This window comes from Perissodus microlepis, chromosome 23 (genome assembly GCF_051167445.1).
Source record: "Perissodus microlepis isolate ML-2025 ecotype Zambia chromosome 23, ASM5116744v1, whole genome shotgun sequence".
Lineage (NCBI taxonomy): Eukaryota > Metazoa > Chordata > Actinopteri > Cichliformes > Cichlidae > Perissodus > Perissodus microlepis.
Window position 1 is genome coordinate 19,203,488 of NC_140482.1, and position 21,907 is coordinate 19,225,394.

At 41.7% G+C, this 21,907-nt stretch overlaps 1 protein-coding gene across 1 annotated transcript in view; it reads left to right on the forward strand.

Moving 5' to 3' along the window:
• ahr1b (aryl hydrocarbon receptor 1b) overlaps positions 1-21,907 on the forward strand; it is a 55,532-nt gene that overhangs the window by 24,242 nt on the left and 9,383 nt on the right. Inside the window, exons 4-10 of the mRNA XM_084920903.1 lie at positions 664-753; positions 3,440-3,563; positions 9,508-9,644; positions 12,738-12,943; positions 13,030-13,139; positions 17,412-17,553; positions 17,637-18,906. Of these exons, the coding sequence (XP_084777029.1) occupies positions 664-753; positions 3,440-3,563; positions 9,508-9,644; positions 12,738-12,943; positions 13,030-13,139; positions 17,412-17,553; positions 17,637-18,906 (2,079 nt within the window). The remainder of the gene's footprint in view (positions 1-663; positions 754-3,439; positions 3,564-9,507; positions 9,645-12,737; positions 12,944-13,029; positions 13,140-17,411; positions 17,554-17,636; positions 18,907-21,907) is intronic.

Consider the following 21,907-nt stretch of genomic DNA (forward strand, 5'->3'; position numbering starts at 1 on the left):
AATGTAATTTATGAAATATCTAGAAAGCAGCTTTTCTGCTGAGATTATTCCATATAATTACAGAACAAAAGGGAGGTCGTTCTTAGTCTCAGAGTGCAAAATGAAGCAGTTTTGTAAAAGCTATTGGAGTGTCTCAGTTCCACACACGGTGTCCTTGGGCGATGGTGGGTTAGGCCATGAGCGAGACGAGTGTGGGACTCTCAGTTAATCTTTTTTACACTAAGGGTAGCACATGTAAAGACGAAAGATTTAAATAAGCTGCAGCGTCTGTACCTAAAACTGCCTTTCTTCTAGTGGCCACTAGAGGCTCCCTCCAAAAGTGACTCTGTCGCATTTAAAATGTCCAACTTTGAATTCTGTGGATAGACTGCACTACATGGTAGCTGTATGGAGTCGGGGTGGTGGGGTTGTTGTTTGTAACTCATTCATATATTTAGTTATACTGTTGAACACTGTTGGCTGAGATCATGTTGGAATATCAGATGCTGGATGAAAGTTGTTTTGTACAATATTTTTCGGTGGCTTCATAAGAATGTCAGCATCTTGAGTATGTTAAACTTATCCAAAACTTACCTCGCTGACCCATTCCTGTTTTATCAGGTCACATCACAAACGTGATCACCATCAGTGAGATGATACAATCGTCAGGTTTTCTCTTCACAGGCCCTTAACGGCTTCGTTCTGGTGGTCACGGCTGAGGGGATCATCTTCTTCTGCTCTCACACCATCCAGGATTACCTCGGCTTCCATCAGGTAACGAATTCCTACAACTGATGATTAAACCGAGGTCAGACTTTGGATTACATGATGTTGTTATGGTTACAGCAAGAAGACAGAGTGTTGTATCTCCTTGTTTCTAGCTAATGGTATCAGTCAACAAATCTGTTAACTCTTAAGAACGTGATGGCAAAGTACAAAAAAGTAAACTTCAAGAGGTTTGTATGTATTTATTTTGCTTTTTATGTGGACGCTGGGTTTTTCAGCATTGTATACAAAGATACTACAGAACCTTATAAAACACATCCTCAAATTCAAAAAACTGAATTTTATTTATCAAAGCACAGATTTGAAGAATGAACCATTTGGAGCTTCGACTCAGATAAAGGTACACAGCAAAGCAGAATCCCAGCAAGAAGTAGGACAGGCCCTGGAGTGAAGATGCTGGAGTTTGGTGGAAATTTGGATGAGGATCTGAGTGACCCTTGTTGTCCACTCGTTTGGTCATTCCTGCTCTTTTTGCCTTTGTTTATTTTCTTGAGATGAAGTAGATTGCGAGAGCAGCAAGAGGATTGAAGGAAGCGCACATATGGAACGGGAGGTTTAATCCAATTGGCTTTATGACGAGGCGACACTGCGTCCAGTCTAATCTCATTCTGGACAACGCGATTATCAAATTACCCAAAGTCTTACTATCTGCGTCTAAATCTGGACTGTAGGTTTAGATATTCACACAGTGTATGTGAGCATACTGTAAACAAACACACACGGATCGGGGTGTGAACGTGACCTTTCACCCCTCACTTCCCCATCCACCTGAGGCCCGTCACTTTGCGTTTACCAAACAAGCTCAAATCCGGGGTGAAGCTGCCGTTCCTGCTCACGTGCAGTGTTTGGAAACAAGCCGACGTAGGGTGACACCCAGGAGACCCCAATCGCACGATTAAGCAACACAGCTGAGGGACACGAGGAGGATTTGTTTTCCTACATAACATGCACAACACAATGTGACAGGACAACCATTGGGCTTAATAAAACCAGCGACACAAGTTATGAAGGAGTGCAGACAATTGAGGTTTAATTAGCAGAGAGAATGAAATATCTCGCTCCAGGGCCTGCCAAAGTTAACCCCCATGTGCTCAGGAGCAGTCTTAGGTTCAGGTTACTTTATTTGTACTTATAAGTAGATTTGGTTCACAGTCGGTGAGTCATCAACAGATAAGCATGATACAACATAATAGAGAAGGAAATCCATACCCCATCCTGTGAGATATAAAACCACAAAGCTACAGGACTGTACTCCCACGTCCTGAAGGAAGGAACCGAAGCTCACTTCACAGAGGGTGTTAGACAAGTTTCTGCTCTTATAAAATAAAAGCAAAATAAAAAGAGGATCCTCTGACTTATCAGATAGAATCAGTCCTGGGGTTTTTATCATGTGTTTGTGGAGTTTTGTTTTGTTTTTTTGTTTTTTAAATTTTGGTTTCTAATTTTGTTCTGGTGTTGTTAATATTCTTTGTGCCTGATCTCCTCTCTGTTTGTTTCTACTTCCTGGTCTAACATGCTATTGCTATTTCTTGTTTTTTAGCTATTTACCTGTTCAAGAAGTATGGGTGGTCTCAGTATTGTTATGGGTGTACTACAAAGTAACGTTAATGGGTTAATGTTCCTTGTCCTTTGTTCTTGTCCTTCCTGGTTTCAGCCCTGCAGAGGTTTTGGTCTTTTTTGTTGTTCCTGTGAACAATCAGCATTAAAGCTGGATTTTGAGTTTACTTTTTGTCTGCTGAGTCCATCTCTTACCTCCCATGCAGCCATACCCTGACACATGATGCGTGAAAGGCCGGAAGCAGAAAGTCTGGCTTATCAGAGAAAGTCGATAAACACCACCATGATACCCGTTATCTCCAACTGACAGGCTAACGCAAAGAAATACAATAACAGTCATCTTCATATCCTCTCAGGTTATTCCAGAAAGATCAGTTCCTCCCACCTGACTCCTTCTGAATTATCACTTGCTTTGTTTTTTGTAACTTCACTCATTTTTAATGATGCTATGCAGAATTTTATCCTCATACTCTAAATATTTTTGCACGCAGGCATGTTATTCCTCGTGACTTCCAAAGACTAAATTTAGTTTCTGTAACTAACTATCATGGGAAGTGTCATAATTACACTCTAGCTTCATTATTTCTTTTAGCCGCTTTCTCACATATTTGTATACAGGATAAATAATAAGAGTGAAGGTAACATCCATTCATCAGCTGCAGTATTGGCTGTATGATATGAACTCCTTCTCTTGGTTTGATGTTTGAAACGCATTTCATGTCACACTTCGACCTGTCAACATTCCTCTCTGTGACCCCGCGCTGACCCCTCCCACAGTGGGAGGAGGGTGGAGTGTTGTTTCACTGGGGTCCAAAGCCAGGTCGTGGCGGGTCTGGACAACAGATATCGGAGTCGCAGCAGGTCTCTGGCTCAGATTCAGCTCTTTGAAGCAAAGTCGCAGTGACACTTGATTTCTCTTGGCTCCACTTCAAGGCAAACGGAATCAAGCGCACCCCTCAGGGTACCTCCTGATAGTGCCTGCTCCACCAAAACATCCACCTTTACTCATACTCTTTGGTCTGCATTACTGTATAAAATAAAAAAGTTCATTAGGCTTAAAATTTGACTTGTGTTCCACAATGACCGACCTTTAAATTCTTCTTCTCTGTCCTTTTAGACTGATGTGATGCACCAGAGTGTGTTTGAGCTGATCCACACTGATGACCAGCAGGAATTCAAGAGGAACCTGCACTGGGCCCTCAACCCCCCTGTGAGCCTCGAACCCTCAACAGATCCTCCAGGTCTGCTTCACGGAGACAGTCTGGTTCACTAAACTAAAGTAGAGAGGGTAAAATAAAACCGAAGTCTAGGCCAGAGTAATGACAGTGTTCTTGTTAGCAAGGCAGTAAACCTGATCCGGAAGGACTTCTCTGAGCAGCCGTCACAAGATAAGAGATAAGAGAAACTTTATTTATTAAGTTTTGAAATTCTTGTGTGACCCAAATTATAACAGCAGGGATTAATAAACAACAACTTTATTTATATAGCACACTTAAAGACCAAAGTGCTTCACAATAGTACAGCAGATTAAAACATGAATAATAAAAGACCATTAACAATGTCCCGAATATGCTAGCAGGTCAATAGCATTAATTACGCAAGAATAAAAGTTAAATAAGGTATAAATATCGAATCATAATCAATAGAAACACATGGATGTGCAAATAGCAATGGGAAGGTTGTTCCACAAATTCGATGCAACCAAGGAAAATGCATGGTCACCTATGGTCTTACGGCGAGATTTAGGCTGTACGAAGAGTAATTGGGCTGATGATCTGAGGGCTCTCCCAGGGGTGTATGGTCTAAGGCAGTGGTCCCCAACCCCCGGGCCTCGGACCGGTACCGGTCCGTGAGTCGTTTGGTACCGGGCCGCGAGAGTTGAGGCTCAGGTGTGAAATGTATAGTTTTCAGGGTTTTTATTGGTTTTCAGCGTTATTTTGTTATCGTTTTTATCATTTAATCGGTTTTCCTTGGTCTTTTCACGTGTGTTATGAATAAATTTTCTTTTTTTCGGTACCGGTACTAGTTTTATTTTGTTGTATTTATCTGCGACACCTTAAAGGCCGGTCCATGAAAATATTGTCGGGCATAAACCGGTCCGTGGCGCAAAAAAGGTTGGGGACCGCTGGTCTAAGGAGTTCAACCAGATAGCTAGGCGCAGTATTGTTTAGGATTTTAAAGGTAAGTAGCAATATTTTAAATTCAATACGGTATTTGATAGGGAGCCAGTGCAAATCAGCAAGGACAGGGGTGATAGAGGCAAACCTTCTGGTTCCAGTCAAAAGGCGTGCCGCAGCATTTTAGACAAGCTGCAATCTATGGAGAAGGGCAGATTGGAGACCGAAGTAGAGGGAATTACAGTAGTCCAATCTAGAGGTCACAAAGGCATGAATAACCTTTTAAGATCCTTGTGCGGTATATAATGCTTAGCCTTAGAAATAAGACACAGTTGGTAAAAGCTAGATTTGACTACAGAGGACAGTTGTTTATCGAATTTGAAAGAGCTATCCATCAGAACACCTAGATTGCTAACAGTGTCAGAGAAGAAAGTGGCAAGGGATCCAAAAGTATCAGCTAGTTGGCCCCGGGGGATATGACTGTCAAACACCACAATCTTCGTTTTCTTTTCGTTTAAGATAAGGGAGTTGCCCAAAAGCCATTCTTTGACTTCTCTCATGCACTCTAGGAAGCAGTGCAGTGACAGTGCGACATCATCAGTTAGCCGGAAGTAAATTTGTATATCATCAGCATAACAATGAAATGAGATGTTGTATTTTTCAAAGACAGAGCCTAGAGGTAGCATATACAGTGAGAACAATATGGGGCCCAACACAGAGCCTTGAGGCACACCACAGCAGGAATATGCAACAGAAGAAGAACAGGTACCCAGAGTGACAGAGAAGGACCTGTTTGAAAGGTACGATTTAAACCAGTTAAGGGTGTTACCTCTAATGCCCACTGTATGTTCTAGCCTTGTTGGTAGAATATTATGGTCCACCATGTCAAAGGCTGAGGACAAGTCCAATAAGACTAAGACCGCGGAGCGTCCTGAGTCGGCAATTAGGGAGAAGATCATTAAGGACTCTCAGCAGAGCTGTTTCAGTACTATGACGTGGTTGAAAGACAAACAGAGTTTGGAAATTGGCCTATAATTCGCAGGGTCATTATGATCAAGACTCCTTTTTTTTGAGGACAGGCTGCACTACAGCATGTTTAAAGGCTGATGGGACACAGCCCGAAAACAATGATGAATTCATTAAAGATAGAATACTAGGCCCAATTGCATTAAAACCATCCTTGCTAATGCGAGATGGGAGGATATCGTGTACAGAATTGGTATTTTTCAGTTGTTCAACTATAGACCCTGTGCACGAGAAAACTCTAACTTCCGGATTTAGGGTTGTACATTTCCGGTAGCTTTACTTTGCGGTCAATCGCTACTGCGAAGATGTACTCCAAAATCATGTCCAAAACACGAAAACAGAAAGATCGCTTTAAGTTACAAAGATAAGAAGGTGGGAGCACTCACCATTACTGTGTCATAAAAAAAATCAAATGATCAATTTTGATGCTTAAAGAGTTTAGATCGATCGGTTGTTTACATCACTCAACACAAGCAGAACTGCATTACAAAATGCAAAAGAAGACACATCATTCGCATTAAGAAGCACATCTCTCTATAGTGACAGTTCTTATGATTTAAAAAGGCAAATGTTCAGCATTCAAACTACAGGTGAACAATAGTCAAAGCCAGATGTTTCCCCCGTTATGTCGATATCAGCTAGTCAAGTACACACCTACACAGCATGTCAACAAACCGTGAAAAAAAGCCACAAAAAAATAAATGAATGATTGCTGGTAAGGGTTTCTATACGTTAGTATTTACGAAGGTTATGTTGTGACTTACCTTCAAAATTACAGTGGTCCCTCGCAGGTTCACTTTTCGCGGCCTCGCTTTTTTACAGTTTTTTTTGAGCAAGTTTGCATGCTTTGTTTTTTTGTTTTTTTTTCTACACATCGCATTGTGTTCTGCGTCCTGATCGGCTGCAGACCATTGTCGATCTCCTCCGTGCCGTCTCTCCTGTACAGTACAGAATCGCTGCATCGATCACTAGCAGTGTGACTCTGAAGTGCTGTACTGTATGTTTTTTCCCCAACAAACAACAATGTCGACGAAACGTCTTACACCGTCAAAGGCACCTGCGGTAGCACCCAAAAGGCAGAGGAAGATAACCATCGCACAAAAAATTGGACTTCTGATTCACTGATTCATTAATGATTCATGATGATTCATGTTGAATTCTCTCACAGCTGCTCTATTCCCATGCTCTGGACCTGAAAACAGGGTTTGATCTTTGGTTTCATTCTATAATACTGGACTTATTTTTCTACAAAGGTTTGAACTTTGAGAGTGTTTAAACAAGAAAGTGTGAAACTGTTCATGCCTGTATGAGAAAAGTGTATAAAGTGTGTAGTGAGGGGTTTTACAGCCTTAAAATATCTATAATAATTGTAAAAAATAAAGCTGGCTACTTCGCGGATTTCATCTATTGTGGGTTATTTTTAGAACATAACACCCGCGATAAACAAGGGACCGCTGTATACAAATACTGAGAAATATAGAACTTGAATCCTTTCTCTCTGTTGCTCTGAGGCACGGGGGAACAATATTGACAAGTGGATAAAAATCATCTACAGATATATTCCGTAAATGCCCAAGACATCTCGAGAAATGTAAATCGCAGCTTGATTCATCTATTTGGTTGACTTGTTTTGGAAAAAACGGCCGTAAACAAGGAGCAAGTATCACACCGGAAACGAAGCACCCTACAGGAGTTTCCCCACCAGAAGTAGCATATGCTAAGGTGCACAGAGTCTATTTGCTTAAGGGTAGGGAGTGACGGCTCAAACTGATTAAAAGTTGATAAACATCCTGGGATGGAAACAGGGCTCACCACTGAAGAGTGTGGAGACTTAAGAGATTAAATTTTATCTGTGAAATAATTTAAGAATTGTTCGCAGAGAGCCGGGGAGGACACCCTCGGTATTTCAGGACAGGGACTGACCACTGAGTTAAAAATTTTAAATAGCGTTCAAGGGTTATGTCCATTAGTCACAATAATGTCTGACAAGAAAGCTGCTTTAGCCATTTTAGCAGCATATTGAAATTTCAGACGGCTCGTACGTAGAATGTCAAAAGATACCTGGAGCTTATCTTTTTTCCACCTCCTCTCAGCTCGGCAACACGCACGTCGTAGGGCACGTGTAGAGTCGTTTAACCAAAGTTGAGGTGCCACAGCGTCGAGGATAGAGGAGCATGTGGATAACAAAGAATTTGCAAAGACATCAGCCATAGGAGGTATGGAACAGTCAGTAACAGAGGGTGCAGAATTAAAGAAGGCCACAGAAAAATTTGCCACAGTTTTAGGATTGATTGAAATAAAGCAGAATAGCTCAACACATAAAACACAATATGAAAAAAAAGGAAAGGTAAAGTGAAACCCCAAACATCAACAAATGTATCCTTTACTAGAGCCAGCATAGGATTTTTAACACCAATACTGATATTTGGTGATTTTAAAATATAGGCCAATATTCTTTTCCCTAATATTTGTCACATGTAATTTTTAATTATTTTGTTTATTATTTACTAAGATAATACGACTATATATGATGCATAAGATAGTTACAGGGTTTTTACCCATCGCTTTTTAATTTTTTTTAATTTTTATTTGTCAGCCGTTGTAAATGCTGATACTATCTGACATATCAGCTGACATATCAGCAAATAGCTAATATCGTCCGATGTATAAGTTGGGCTCTAATGTACACATCTTTCTTTTTTTCTCTCTGTCTAACAGAAACCAACATTAGCCTAACTTAGAGACAGATTTACAAACAAGTTGTGCCAACCCAACCAGGGTTCTGTGTGTATTTAAAGAGACAGCACAGTGATGAGATTGAATGCAAGAGGTGGGAACTCAGAAATTTCATCGACTGATCCTGTTGAATGCATTTGTAGGGAGGAGAATATTTAAATCAGACATGGACAGATTTACTGATGTTTATGACACACAGTTTACTAATTGTTTTATTTTTTGCACTTGCTAATGAAATTAACTGACTGCGCCTGTGTTTAGAAAACAGCATAACTTTTGTTAATCACCCATAAAACTAACCACACCTATCAGCATTATTTGAGTATTGTGCTCACACGATATTTTTCTCAGTTTACTATATATGGCTCATAATATCAGGACTCTCACTTAACATTAAGTCGGATCAAATGAGGGATTTCTGATTGGGATATTTCAAATTAAAGACTCATAGAACAACTTCTCCCCTGTGGATAGTCCCTTTTTCTTAGTTTCGTTAATTAAAGTATGACAAAAGCTTGGCATTGAGCATAGATCATAGCTCATAATCAGGCCAAGTTAGTGGCAACAGAAACACATAACACACTCCAAATGTGGCTTCTTCAGTTATATATCTATTGGCTTAACACTGGATTACAAATGGCTCCAATTACATTTGGTAATTGTGGTCCAATTAGAATTATAAATCTCCCGGCAAGCATAAATAACATATATATAGAAAGACTTTCGTGTAAATGTTATTACAGCTGTGGATGTACTGGCTAAGTGTGGTGTTGTTATGAAGCACTGAAAGGCCGAAGATGGTTTATTTCTGTAAAAACTGTAGAGCTGAAAGATCAAATCCAGTCGAGAGAGAGAGAGGAGATGTGCTGGTTTCTGCTGAACCAAGGTCACGGAGAGGCCAGAAGAGGTGACCTTTGACTAAACCCTCTCGAGAGTTGGTCTAAATGTTATAGTGCATGCACACAAAGGAAAACACACAGAAGACTGCACATCAGCCACTAAACCACAACTCACAGTTGATTTCACAGCACACATCCATGGAGGTACATCAGTCTTAGTTGAACAGTCACTCAGTGTAGATTGATGGACTTGAAATCGCTTGGAAAAGACAGTGCAAAGTACTGAATGGAGACTGGGCCATAATGGATCCACTGAGAGACTGATAAAGTCATACGGAAAATATTATTTGATTATGTCCTGATAAAAACCTTAGAACAGACAGAGGGTGTACGTTCTTGTTACAATGACTGTATATATATATATACACCCACACGGTAAAAATGTCATTTAAAAATATCGTTCTCAGATGGGAAATCGGTGTCGACCTCTTCCTGCCTGGTGAGCTACAATCCCGAACAGCTTCCCCCTGAAAACTCGTCCTTCCTGGAGCGAAGTTTCGTCTGCCGCTTCCGCTGTTTGTTGGACAATTCCTTCGGCTTCCTGGTGAGACGCTTTTTGGGTTATTCTTTAGATTTTAACAATTTAACAAGGAAACAGGCAGCACGGTGGCATGGTGGTTAGCACTGTTGCCGCACAGCAAGACGGTCCTGAGTTCAATTCCACCATCAGGCTGGGGTCTTTCTGTGTGGAGTTTGCATGTTCTCCCCGTGTTTGCGTGGGTTCCCTCCGGGTACTCCAGCTTCCTCCCACCGTCTAAAGACATGCAGCTTGTGGGGATAGGTTAATTGGATAATCCAAATTGCCACTAGGAGTGAATGTGAGTGCAAATGGTTGTCTGTCCCTGTGTGTTGGCCCTGCGACAGACTGGCGACCTGTCCAGGGTGTACCCCGCCTCACGCCCTATGACAGCTGGGATAGGCTCCAGCACCCCGCGCGACCCTGAAAAAGGATAAGCGGAAGCGAATGGATGGAAAGAAACAGATAAAAGTGAACAGCTTCGATTTTATTTTCCCTCATTCCAGTGTTAGATGTTTATATTCAATGTGAACAAAAGTCTGTTTCAGATAACTGGAAAACACTCACTTTCAGGCATTTTTTTCTATTCATGGATAAGTGTGACCTCATAGAGTGCTCCACCCTCCTGCTGCAGAAAGGATTTTTAAATAAATATGTTAAAAATGTGTTTTGAGGCCTGTTACTTAAGGGTGTACATAAAAACAGTTTTTGTGCTTTAATTGTTAATTTCGTCATGCGAATGATGCAGATTTGTCTTTGCAGAATTTTCCTTTTATTTTTTTCTATAACTGCAAGCAGACAGCCCACAGAGTCTTATTATGCAGTATTCTGCATCTTCACAGAAATAATTATGGACAGTTTTGGGGTTTTTTCTGCTGGTTCTTAAAAACAAGCTGTGAGGTTCACACCGAGCTGTGACTTTTGCGCACCGCTACACCCTACTGTACTGCCGGCGGTATGGCGTGCCACCTCGGCGATCACCATCGGCGATCAGAAGCTACCATTTACTCCCATAATCCTCCTTAGGAGAACCTCGGGGTCATGGGGAAAAAAATGCCCTTAATCCTCGCCACCACCCACAGCAGGTGAGAGCAGCTCTCGGGGAAAACTTGCTCAGTCAGAGTGGACGCTTCATAGGCCACTGCCGCTCCCACCAAGAAAAGCATAATGTGGTTGAGTGGTGGAGATTTTTAGGGCTTTTAAGTTAAAAGTTACAAAAAATAATATTTTAATAAATAAATAAAAAATATAGATTGGAGCGGAGGTGAGGGCAGCTTCTTCTATTTGATTAAAAAATGTATTATTGTTCTACGAAACACCTGAAGGCTTGCACATGCAGGAGAGAGTTAAAGGTGTTGGTTGTCTTGCTCCAAGGTACTTCAGCAGGACTTGTGGTGGGTTTTGAACCAGCTTCTCTCAGTCCTCCCTCTCACACGTGCATTTGCGTGAGCAGTAAGCCAGGTTTCTGCCGCGGTCTACCGGTTGCTATGGCTTTGTTTTCTGTAATCCCTCCTGCTATTCGGGGCTAGATTCCTGACATCACGGCCTCAGGCTCTGAAACCCACCAAGGTCAATTAACCAGAGCTAACAGAGGAGGAGGAGGAGGACAGGGAGGAGGGGTCTTCACATGAGATGCAGCAGGGTGAGAAAAGGACAGCAGACAGGAGAAAGTGTTTTTAGGTTTTTGTGAGGCTGTAAAAACCTCCCTGCGGGCTGCTGATCCAACCATTCTGCTCTGTTACAGCCTCCCTGAGGCTTCTGTGATATTTACTGAACTTCCAGTATCAGAAACCTTTAGCTATGAAGGATGGAGGTGGATTCAGGTGACAACAAAACATGTTAACAACACGTTAAAGTTTACATCATCAACTTATTGCTGGGTGTTGCTTTAAAAACCTCATCCTTTAGGGCTTGTTCCTAATATTTTTGATATTAGGGATTAGCTCTAAGGTGCCCCCACCCACCTGCTGTTCAAACCTTCTGTTTGCTAGGCATAACCAATGAGAAGACACTAAAGCGCTAAATCCTCTCCATATCTAACCAACACATTTGACACTGACCACGGTTGCTGTTGTTAACTCTGCAAGCTGCTTTGCAACCTTTTTTCACTCCAGCTCCACCCCTTTATGTTGTTTTTATCGTATCTGTTATTCTTTTAAGTTAGGTAGTCTTCCTGCTGCTCTTTCCATTTCTCAATTGCAAAGTTTCACTTTGCATTTATTGCGCGAATACAGTTGCATTGTGAACTGACAGATATTTGTCCCAATGGCTAACTGAGAAATGGGGGCAGGGCAGTATACGGATAGTGTGGAGATTGCATAAGGCCAATGGTTCCCAGTGAATCAGATTTACTAACATACTCATGGTTTTGAGAAGAAAGTCAGCACGTACATTTCATGAATTCAACCATAATTTTGCGTGGGAACTAATTTTGGGAACATTCATTGCACCTGGGTTTGATTGCTTCCCGTGTTTCCTCCCCAGCTCACAGAGCTCTCTAATCACCTGACACCCCTGTTTGTGGATACACGCCTGTCTTTCCTTTTCCTTTGTCTCTTACCCTATGTTATTCCTCATGTTCCTAGTTTGTTTACCTTTCTGGCATTGTGTTTCAGTGCCTTTTTAACCAGCCAATAAAGGATTATTTTGTGGTCTACCTCTGCAATAACCTCCATTACACATGGATGGGCCTTTAAATAACTTCAGATCAAAAGTCCTGGCTGAAGTTTAATATTACAGAACATGTCACTTCTGTTTTCTACTGGTTAGTTTAAGAGTCCTGCTGTTCTGCTGAAAGAATGACAATAAGGAGTCTTATTTTCTCAACAAGACCTCTAAAAACTGTAACATTCACTTCAATACTGCTCAGAGTCATGTTACTGTGTTTACAGTGTATCCTGAAGTGGTTTCTACTCTCTATATCACCCAGCAGTGTAAATAAGACTGATGTTGCTTGACAGGGAGAGAGGAAGCAGCACTTATGTGTCTGCTGAGAAGCTCGATCTGAGCAGGAACCACTCTGGGCTCTCTCATTTGTCTCACTGCCTTCACGGAGATGAAGTTAATGCCTCGGATTTAATGACTTAACACCGCGATTTTAACGCTGTCAAACCTTCTCAGGCGCTGAACATCCAGGGTCGGCTGAAGTTCCTTCACGGCCAGAACCGGCAGCAGTGCGATAGCGACCGAACCACGCCGCCCCAGCTGGCGCTCTTTGCCATCGCCACGCCCCTCCAGCCTCCAGCCATCCTGGAAATCAGGACGCGGAACATGATCTTCAGGACCAAACACAAGCTGGACTTCACGCCCATGGCGTGCGATGCAAAGTATATCATAGCACTGGCAAACATGATTATTTATTCTGATTATTTAATAATTTTGTTTACACTTGTTGTTTTGGGGGGTTTTTTAGGGGTAAGATAGTTCTGGGATACACCGAGGCGGAGCTGAGAGTGCGAGGTTCAGGATACCAGTTCATCCACGCTGCTGACATGCTGTACTGCGCCGAAAATCACGTCCGTAGTAAGTCACAACTGTTCTACATTCTGTACACTTCTCTGCAGCATTCAGCCTGAAAGGTTACTGGTGCAAATGACTGGAAGTACTGGAATTAAATATAGATAGAGGTCTGACTTAAAGTAAGCAAAAAACCACAACTACATTGAAAGGTGTAGGTCAAGACTGTAAAAATACACAGGTCTGACTGAACAATAATACACAGGGGTGAGCAGAGCTCTGCAGCAGCGAGGACGGGGCTGACGATCTGAAAGGAGGGAAAAGATCAGGAAGTAAAACCAAAATAAATGCAAAACAGGAAATAATTAAAAGAAGAGTATCGGTGAAACATGGAAAGAAAACAAAGACATTGCAGTGAAGAGGTAGAAGGAGGCAAAAACTTGAACAAAAACTCAGTAAAAACACAAGAATCCAAAACTCAACTCAGCACAAAAACTCCAGGAACATAACACCAGCCTTCATGGCAACAAGAAAGTACAAAAACTAAACCAAAATGCAGAAACTATGTGAAAAGCTGAGTACACCCCATGGTTCAGCAGCTTGTAGAACCACCTTTAGCAGCAATAAGTTGAAGTAATTGTTTCTGTATGACTTTATCAGTTTCTCACAATTATGTGGAGGACTATTAGCCCAGTCTTCTTTACAGTGTTACTTCAGTTCATTGAGGTTCATGTACAGCTCTTTTAAGGTCCCACCACAGCATTTCAGTCAGGTTGAGGTTTGGACCATTTCATCACCTTCATTCTTTTCTTTTTCAGTCCTTCTGTTGTAGATTTGCTGCTGTGCTTGCATGACCCATTTTGGTCCAAGCTTTGGTCCAAGCTTTAGCTGTCAGACAGATGTCCTCAGACTTAGACTCTAGAATACTTTGGTACACAGAGAAGTTCATGGTCGACTCAGTGACTGCAAGCTGTCCAGGTCCTGTGGCTGCAAGGCAAGCCCGAATCAACACCCCACTGCTCTGACAGATGGTATGAGGTGTTTGTACTGATAAGCTGAGTTTGGTTTTGTCTGTTATGCTCAAACATCTTCACTGGGCTGGTATAATCTGTCCAAAGGACATTGTTCCAGAAGTCTTGTGGTTTGTTCAGATGCAGCTTTGCAGACTTAAGCCGTGCTGCCGTGTTCTTTTTAGAAAGAAGAGGCTCTCCTGGGTAATAATGGAACCATCATGAACTTCAACATTTAACATGCTAACTGAGGCCTGTGGAGTCTGAGATGTAGCTCTTGGGTTTTTTGAAGTTCCTCTTAGCATTGCACGGTCTGACTGTGGAGTGAATTTACTGGTACATCCACTGCTCAGAGAATTGTCACTATGTTAACACACCTGAATGCTCCAGACCAGCACACATCCCCAACTTCTTCTATAGAGGTGCACATATGTGCAGATTTGATTAGCAGTACCTGGCTAGTATTTAATTGTTATGGAGGGACTAAGGGTGCACTTAGTGAGGAGGCAGCTGATCTTTGATCTGTTATGTGTTATCACACAGAAGATATATAATGTTTAATGAATGTATACAAGAACGTGACAGATTAGAGAGTTTCTTTCTGGTACAAACTGGGTCTTTGGAGGAGGACTGAGTTCATTTCAAGATTAATTTTAAGATTAAGAAGTTCTGACCTTCCACTAAAGGAAGGTCAGAACTTCTTTTGTAGGCACTCAGGTCTTTTGTATGCAGGAAAATCCCTAGTTTTGTTTTCGTTTTTACAGATATTGTAGGTCGGGTTGAGATTTGTCCTATGGCGAAATAGTTGCCCATATGTGACTCAGAGGATGAGAGTGTTCTTGTGATTATTTTCCAACCTATAAATAACCTTTTAAATCTGGCCATTTCTGAGGAATCCGCTGTAGGCACACAGGAAACATATAGGACAGAAAATGTCCCATTAGAGTCAGTGCATAATCTCCTCTATGATCTATAATCTGTAATCTGAGTCAGAGTTTACTGACCTCACATGTGGCTCATCATTACATGTCAAACACATGTAGCTCACAAACAGGCGCTCATGGATGAGGAGCCAGAGTCAAGTGTCCTACTTACCTCGTGTACCGAATAACCCGGTTATGTGTAACCATGGCGCCGAGCAACGCCTGCACCACCACCACCAGGCACATCTCACACACGTACATACACATACATGCTGTGTGCATTTACTCATGCATACAGAATGGGAGATGTATGCATAGAAACGCAGAGATGCACATTCAGCATGCTCTGATGAACACAGATGGGAGGCGAGGTTCACATAAATCACTTCTATATCATAGACCCCGTGTAATAAAACCAGAACACAAAAATTCACTCATAATGACAATAAGAGCAGAGCTGTGTAGGATGATTTCACGTTTTTGGTGATTTGGAGGAAGAAAGCAGATGATTCATTTTGTTTACTTTTTTTTTTTTTTTTTAAACACAAGACTGCTAATCCGGTTCAGGATTTCTTAAAACATCTGTACATCTGCGAAGTTCAGGGTTTCTGTTGGTATAGTACAAACTGATCTCCACCAAATCTGTGCGTCTTTTTATTTACCATGAACAAAAAATGACGTTACATTAGCTTATGTATCTTATTAGCCCTAAGTGAAGACAGATGATGTTGGCTCTGTTATTTGATGTCACAAAGTAGAAACAGTATCATGTATTCTGTCTGTGTCTCCTTTCATGTGACATAAAAACTGACGTTTCTCTGAGGAGTAAAAAACAAGAGCTGATGCCTGACCGATACAGTGGTTTTAAGACCAAAACCAGTACAGATACCATCACCGATATTTGGTGATTTAAAACTATGATATATGAGTTGATATTTTTCTTTCAGATGCACAAAACATAAACAGATTTCCCCAACTTTTTTATGTGCAGTTTTGTTATTTGCTTGTTTACACTCTGCCCGACTCTGCTCAGATCAGATGGTTGCTTGCAGCGTTCCAGTTGGAACGCTGACACTCATAATATACTTAAAGGATGTTTCTCCTGTCTCTTCTTTACTTTTGAAATTTTTGTTTATCACACCTTCAAAATGTCAATACCAATATATCAGCCAGTGTCTTATATCGATATATCGGCGGGGCAGATTGTAATCATCCTAGGTCTGATTGTGGGTTTTTGAACATTTGAGCACTGATGAATTCTTTGTTTGGTGTTTTAGTTTTTTTTATTCATTTTTATGTTTTCTGGAGTGTTTGGGGGGTTTTTGGTTTCTATTATAATTTACTTGTAATTTTAGAGTGTGAATGTTAATTTTTGAGTGTTCCCTCTGTTTCCTGTCTTGTCATCTTTTGTGTGCAGTTCCCTAATCAGTTATAGCTCTGACTTCCTGTTTTATTTTGATAGCTTCTTATCTCTAGCATCTAGTGTTTAATTTTACTTCCTCCCCAGACACATTGTCTTTCATTAGTTTCACCCGTGTCTCATAATCCAGCTGTGTCCACTCCCCCGATACTTTTTTTTTAAACCAGAGCAAGCAGATGTTCAGGGATCTATAAACCTAACAGCTGTATCTCTTTCCTATTGTCACATTTTACCTGTAAGTATTTGAGGACAACAAAGGGACAAAGAGGGGCATGTATTACTTTAATTGAAGTTTCATAGATATCACCCTTGAATTTATCCAACCAGCACTGTGTGAGCAACACAGGGGATAATTATTTATTTTTTCCCCAAGTAATATTTTTTTTATTTTTCTTTCTTTTCCACAGTGTATGTTTGAGTGGTGATCCTTTTCTCTGTACCCCTCGGGAAAATGCCAGTGTTTACATCACATATATCCATGTTGGTATTTGTGCAGCAAGTCTGCTTTGAAGAAAATTTACAGACCTACAGTTCAATCTTAAATGTTACTTTACAGATCCATCCCTTTGTTATTTAATTAAAAGAAATTATCCATCTCTCTCTTCTGTTTATTGACTTCCTGAAGCTTCTCTGTGTGGGTTCAAGCTTAAAAATAGCAATTATTATTTTTCAGAAACAGCAATTGTTTCAGAGGAAGTTTTTAAAAAAGTATTTAAAAAAATCTTGTGCTGGTTTTGTAGTCTCGCCCTTGTTTTTGACATTAGAAAGCTCAGAAACACGAGCTGCACCTCGATTACACGAGCACAGGCCGTGGAAGATGAGGAACTCATGAAAATGAAGCTTTGGCGTCGCATCGCTGTGTGCAAACAGCACGTGTAACATGTACATGTAGCCAAAGCCAGCATCGTCCTGCTGATCTAAGGGAGCATTAGTGAGTGAGTGTGTGCACACAGCAGAGGCTCTAACGTGTCCTCTGTCTTTCCAGTGATAAAGACGGGTGAGAGCGGCCTCACCGTCTTTAGGCTGCTCACCAAGGACAACAGGTGGAAGTGGGTCCAAGCCAATGCCCGGCTCATTTACAAGAACGGCAAGCCGGACTACATCATCGCCACTCAGAGGCCTTTGGCGTGAGTGTTTCTTGATTCCAGTATGATTTTTTTTTCTTCTTCTTCTTTATTTAATTTCTCCTCTCTAATGGATTCATTCACAGGGATGAAGAAGGAGGGGAACACCTGAGGAAGAGATCTATGCATCTCCCCTTCACCTTTGCCACCGGTGAGGCTTTGCTCTACCAAACTGGATATCCGCTGCACGGCTTCTCCGACCCGCTCCAGGGCAAAGCCAGAGGCAGCAAGTCCAAGAAAAGCAAAGGAGAGAAGGCCTCTTCAGATGAGCTGGACCCAAAGTCCCTACTGGGGGCGCTGATGAGTCAGGATGAGTCCGTATACGTATGCCAGCCAGATACGGAGCCTAAAGTGTCCTACCACAGCACCCTTTTCAGTGAGCAGCAGAGCAGGGCTGATGGTCTGGGTGCTTTGTTCAGTGGTGACAGCTGGTATGTCGTCTCTAGCGAGGAGTCGCCAGGGGAACGCAACGGCAAAACCTCCAGTTTTGACCCCCTTCTGACCACATTGGACTCTCTGTCTCTTGACGGAGAGGAAACATGCTCCAATAGCGAACTGTTCAGTGCCCTGGAGAATCTGGGCCTAAATGCCGAGGACCTGGAGCGGCTGCTGCTGGACGAGAGGATGATGCATGTGGAACTGGACCCAGATCACATCCCAACTCTCAGTGACCTTCTCACCAACAACGAAATCCTCTCCTACATTCACGACTCTCTGGAGGGTGTGAGCGAGAGGCAGGAACAGGTGAACACAGGCAGATTTGGGTCCTCAAACCACCAGTCAAACTCAGATTCTGCCCAAAGTGTCTCCCAGCAGGCGTGCTTGACTGCTGGACCAGTGACGGGGGGACCTGACAGTCACTGGGTGGTACGGACGGGGAATCACCACAACCGTCATCACACCAACCATAACAAAGCCACGGAGCTGGACAGCAAACATGCGAACGCTCCACAGTGGCAGCTGCAACAGGAACAGCTCTCTGCCCCCCTCCAGTACCTGCAGGTAAGCAGTGAGAGCACTCTGTTGTCTGGCTTCCAGAATAATCCGCTCGGACCGACTTTAAACGGGTCTTGCATCCCAAATGGACTCTCAGCTTTTCCCCCAAGCGTGGCTGCTGGACACCAACATTACAGCGTCAGTGGCACAGACGGCGCAGTGTTAAATGACTCTACGTTACAGGAGGTCTGTCAAAGTTTGGTGAGCACTGTGCAGCCCTACCAGCTGCTGGGACACCATAAACAGGAACAGACTGAGGAGCTGGAGCAGTTACTGGTCCTGACACAGCCACCGCACAGTGTACCATCCTTAGAGACCTACGGTGTGTTTGCTGCCACCCAAGACTCCACTCACAGCAAGGTGAGAGACTGTGGAAATATAGGTTCAACCTGAAACTGAATTAGCCAGAAGGTTAATCACAAACCCAGATAGGTCATAATCATAGATGTGTGTGTGTGTGTGTGTGTGTGTGTGTGTGTGTATGTATACATATATATATATATATATAGTAGGGGTGCAACGATACACAAAATTCACGGTTCGGTTCGATACTTTGGTGTCACGGTTCGATATTTTTTCGATACAAAAAAATGTTCATGCCTTTTTAATTTGTCATTTATTAAAATTATAAATGTATATTTTAACTCAAAAGTACAGTTTTTAAATTTAATGTTGCTGAAACAACAAAATAATAATAATTAAAAAAAAATCTATCTGATCGAGAAATCACTCATCTTTGGAAAAGAAAGTTTATTACAGAGAAATGGCTCTTTCCAAAATAAAAGCTATACTATACGCTTCTTCTGGGGTATATTCTCAGCAGCATATTAAACATATCAGGTCCCCATAAGGAGAATCATGTGCTAACGGCTGTCTAAATGACTCGGGTAAAGTTTGTAGCATGCCTGCTTGTTGTTTTTGTCTGCTTCCACTTGTCTTTGCACTAGGATGATGTCGGAGTAAATGTGCAGTCATATTCGTTGTGTTCCCACTAGTGCTGTCAGCGTTAATCTCGTTGAAATGACGTTAACGCCACAACATGGCAAATCTCCGTTAACGAGTTACCATGGATCGCCCCGTGCATGGGGCTGGACGGCGTCAACACGTTAACAAGCTAACTGTGCTAACGCACTAGTTCCCACCAATTGAGTGGCACATCCAACATACTGTTTTACTTTTGTCCATGACGCGCTTACCATCAGGGTCATGCTTCACATGAAAACCAAGATAGTTCCAAACGCCAGATCTGAATGAGGGTGGAGGAGGTTCAATTTGCCATGTTGCAACGAGCTTAGCTTCTGTCTTGCTAGCTTGCGCTGCGCTCAGTGGATCTGCACTCGACAGTGCAGCCTAGGCGGAGTAGTCGAACGCAGATCCACTGAGCGCTCAACATAGACAGCATCGTCAGAAGAAAAGTTGATAAAATAAATAAAAAAATTTGTATTGTTCAATACATGTGCGTACTGAACCGAAAGCACTGTATCGAACGGTTCAATATCGATACGAGTATTGTTGCACCCCTACTACACACACACACACACACACACACACATATATATATATATATATATATATATATATATATGAGAGAGAGAGAGAGAGAGATTTGCATGGCTCTCTGAGCCAGAAGTGGCCGTATTTGGACGAGACGATGGTGTACTGAGTTATCAGCTAACACTAGCTAGCTTGGTTAGCATCCAAAATTAGAAAAAAAACTAACGGGATAAAAATGGATAACTGCTAGTTAATGCCAAGTAACAGACTAATAAACTACAAGGCTTACACTCAGCCTAACTGGAGCATCGACATCTTGGATGGTCTGTTAGTACAATTAAGCCATATTAATTGTCAGATAATGAAAATACTGTGAAAGATAGCTAGTAGGTACCTTTCATTAGTTAGCCTCAGATGTCCATAGTAGAGATGGCACGATACCACTTTTTTATGTCCGATACCGATACCGATATCATAAATTTGGATATCTGCCGATACCGATATGAATCCGATACAGTGTTTTTTAATCAATAAAACTGTTTTTTTAATATCTTGCTGCTTTTTGTATAAGTTCATACTCAAGTTAAAAAACAACAACAACACTAAAGCTATTCTGTTATACCTGTATGTAAAAAAAAAAAACAAAAAAAAAAACACTGCACCCAAAATATTTCATAGATCAGCAACACTGATCAATCTAATAAAGTTAAACCTACCCCATCCTCCCTATTCTGGTATTTTAAAGAGTACTTAGCAGAAATATTAAGCAACCTAACTAATAGGGTTGCAAACTCCCAGCAAAAGAAAATAGGGAACCAGCCTCTTCCTCATGATGCTTAATCAATGTAATCAACTTTAATTTGATGCAGGGTGAAAAAAATTCACAGAAATAAATTATTTTTCAAGAATAATTAAATAGATTCAACATCTTTCTTCAACAGAATTGCAGAATTCACAGATGGTATTTTCCCAAAGGAAAAAGTACTACAGCTTACTAGGGTATATTAGACTTAACAGTTACTATATACAGTAATGGACTTCTATACATTTTACATCAGATTAAAACTTTGGGTGTAAGATTCAGATAATTATTAAATAATTAAAAGCTAGATATTTTAAATGAGAATAAGAAAGAAAAGTATGTCTTTGTGCCCCCTTTTCCCTGTTCATGCCCTATCGGCCCCCCTGGCTAAACTTTGCTAGATCCGCCCCTGCACAGTTACCAGCCGTCAGCTGCGTAGAAAAAGATCCTGGTGTAGAAAGTAATATTAAATAAATTCTAACAACAGCTTATCAAGGTTAAACGTGCTGCTGTTGTTCAGCCGCTGGTTTCGTCTTTCTGGTGCAAAGTGGGCCAAAAACAAAGAAGAGAGACGGACTCGCGACAGAAAAGCCAATCAGCTGATCATTAAGCAGTTTCACGATTGAAGTAGCAGCAGGAGAGAGAGAGAGAGAGAGGCAGTTGCTCTATATATCGGTTGTTAAGCTTAACGCGGGAATGCTTTACAAACATTCAGAGATGAACTTACACACTTGCTTTACTTCTCTCTGACATAACTTCCTCGGAGATGAAATGTTTGCTAGCAGGCTACAAATACACACAGCCGCTCTATCACGTGACCACACTGCTCCGACGTGCTACGGTTATGAGCCGAGTTACGCCGTGTCGCAAGTTTTGTGAGGTGCTTTTTTGATATTTAATGGATCGGATTACATTTTTTATTTCTCTCCGATATCCGATCCAGTAATTTAGGTCAGTATCGGACCGATACCGATACGTAATATCGGATCGGTCCATCTCTAGTCCATAGTGGCTACTTCTCCTCAGATCTGTTTGCTGTGGGAGTTAGGTTTGTGACTCCAGCCA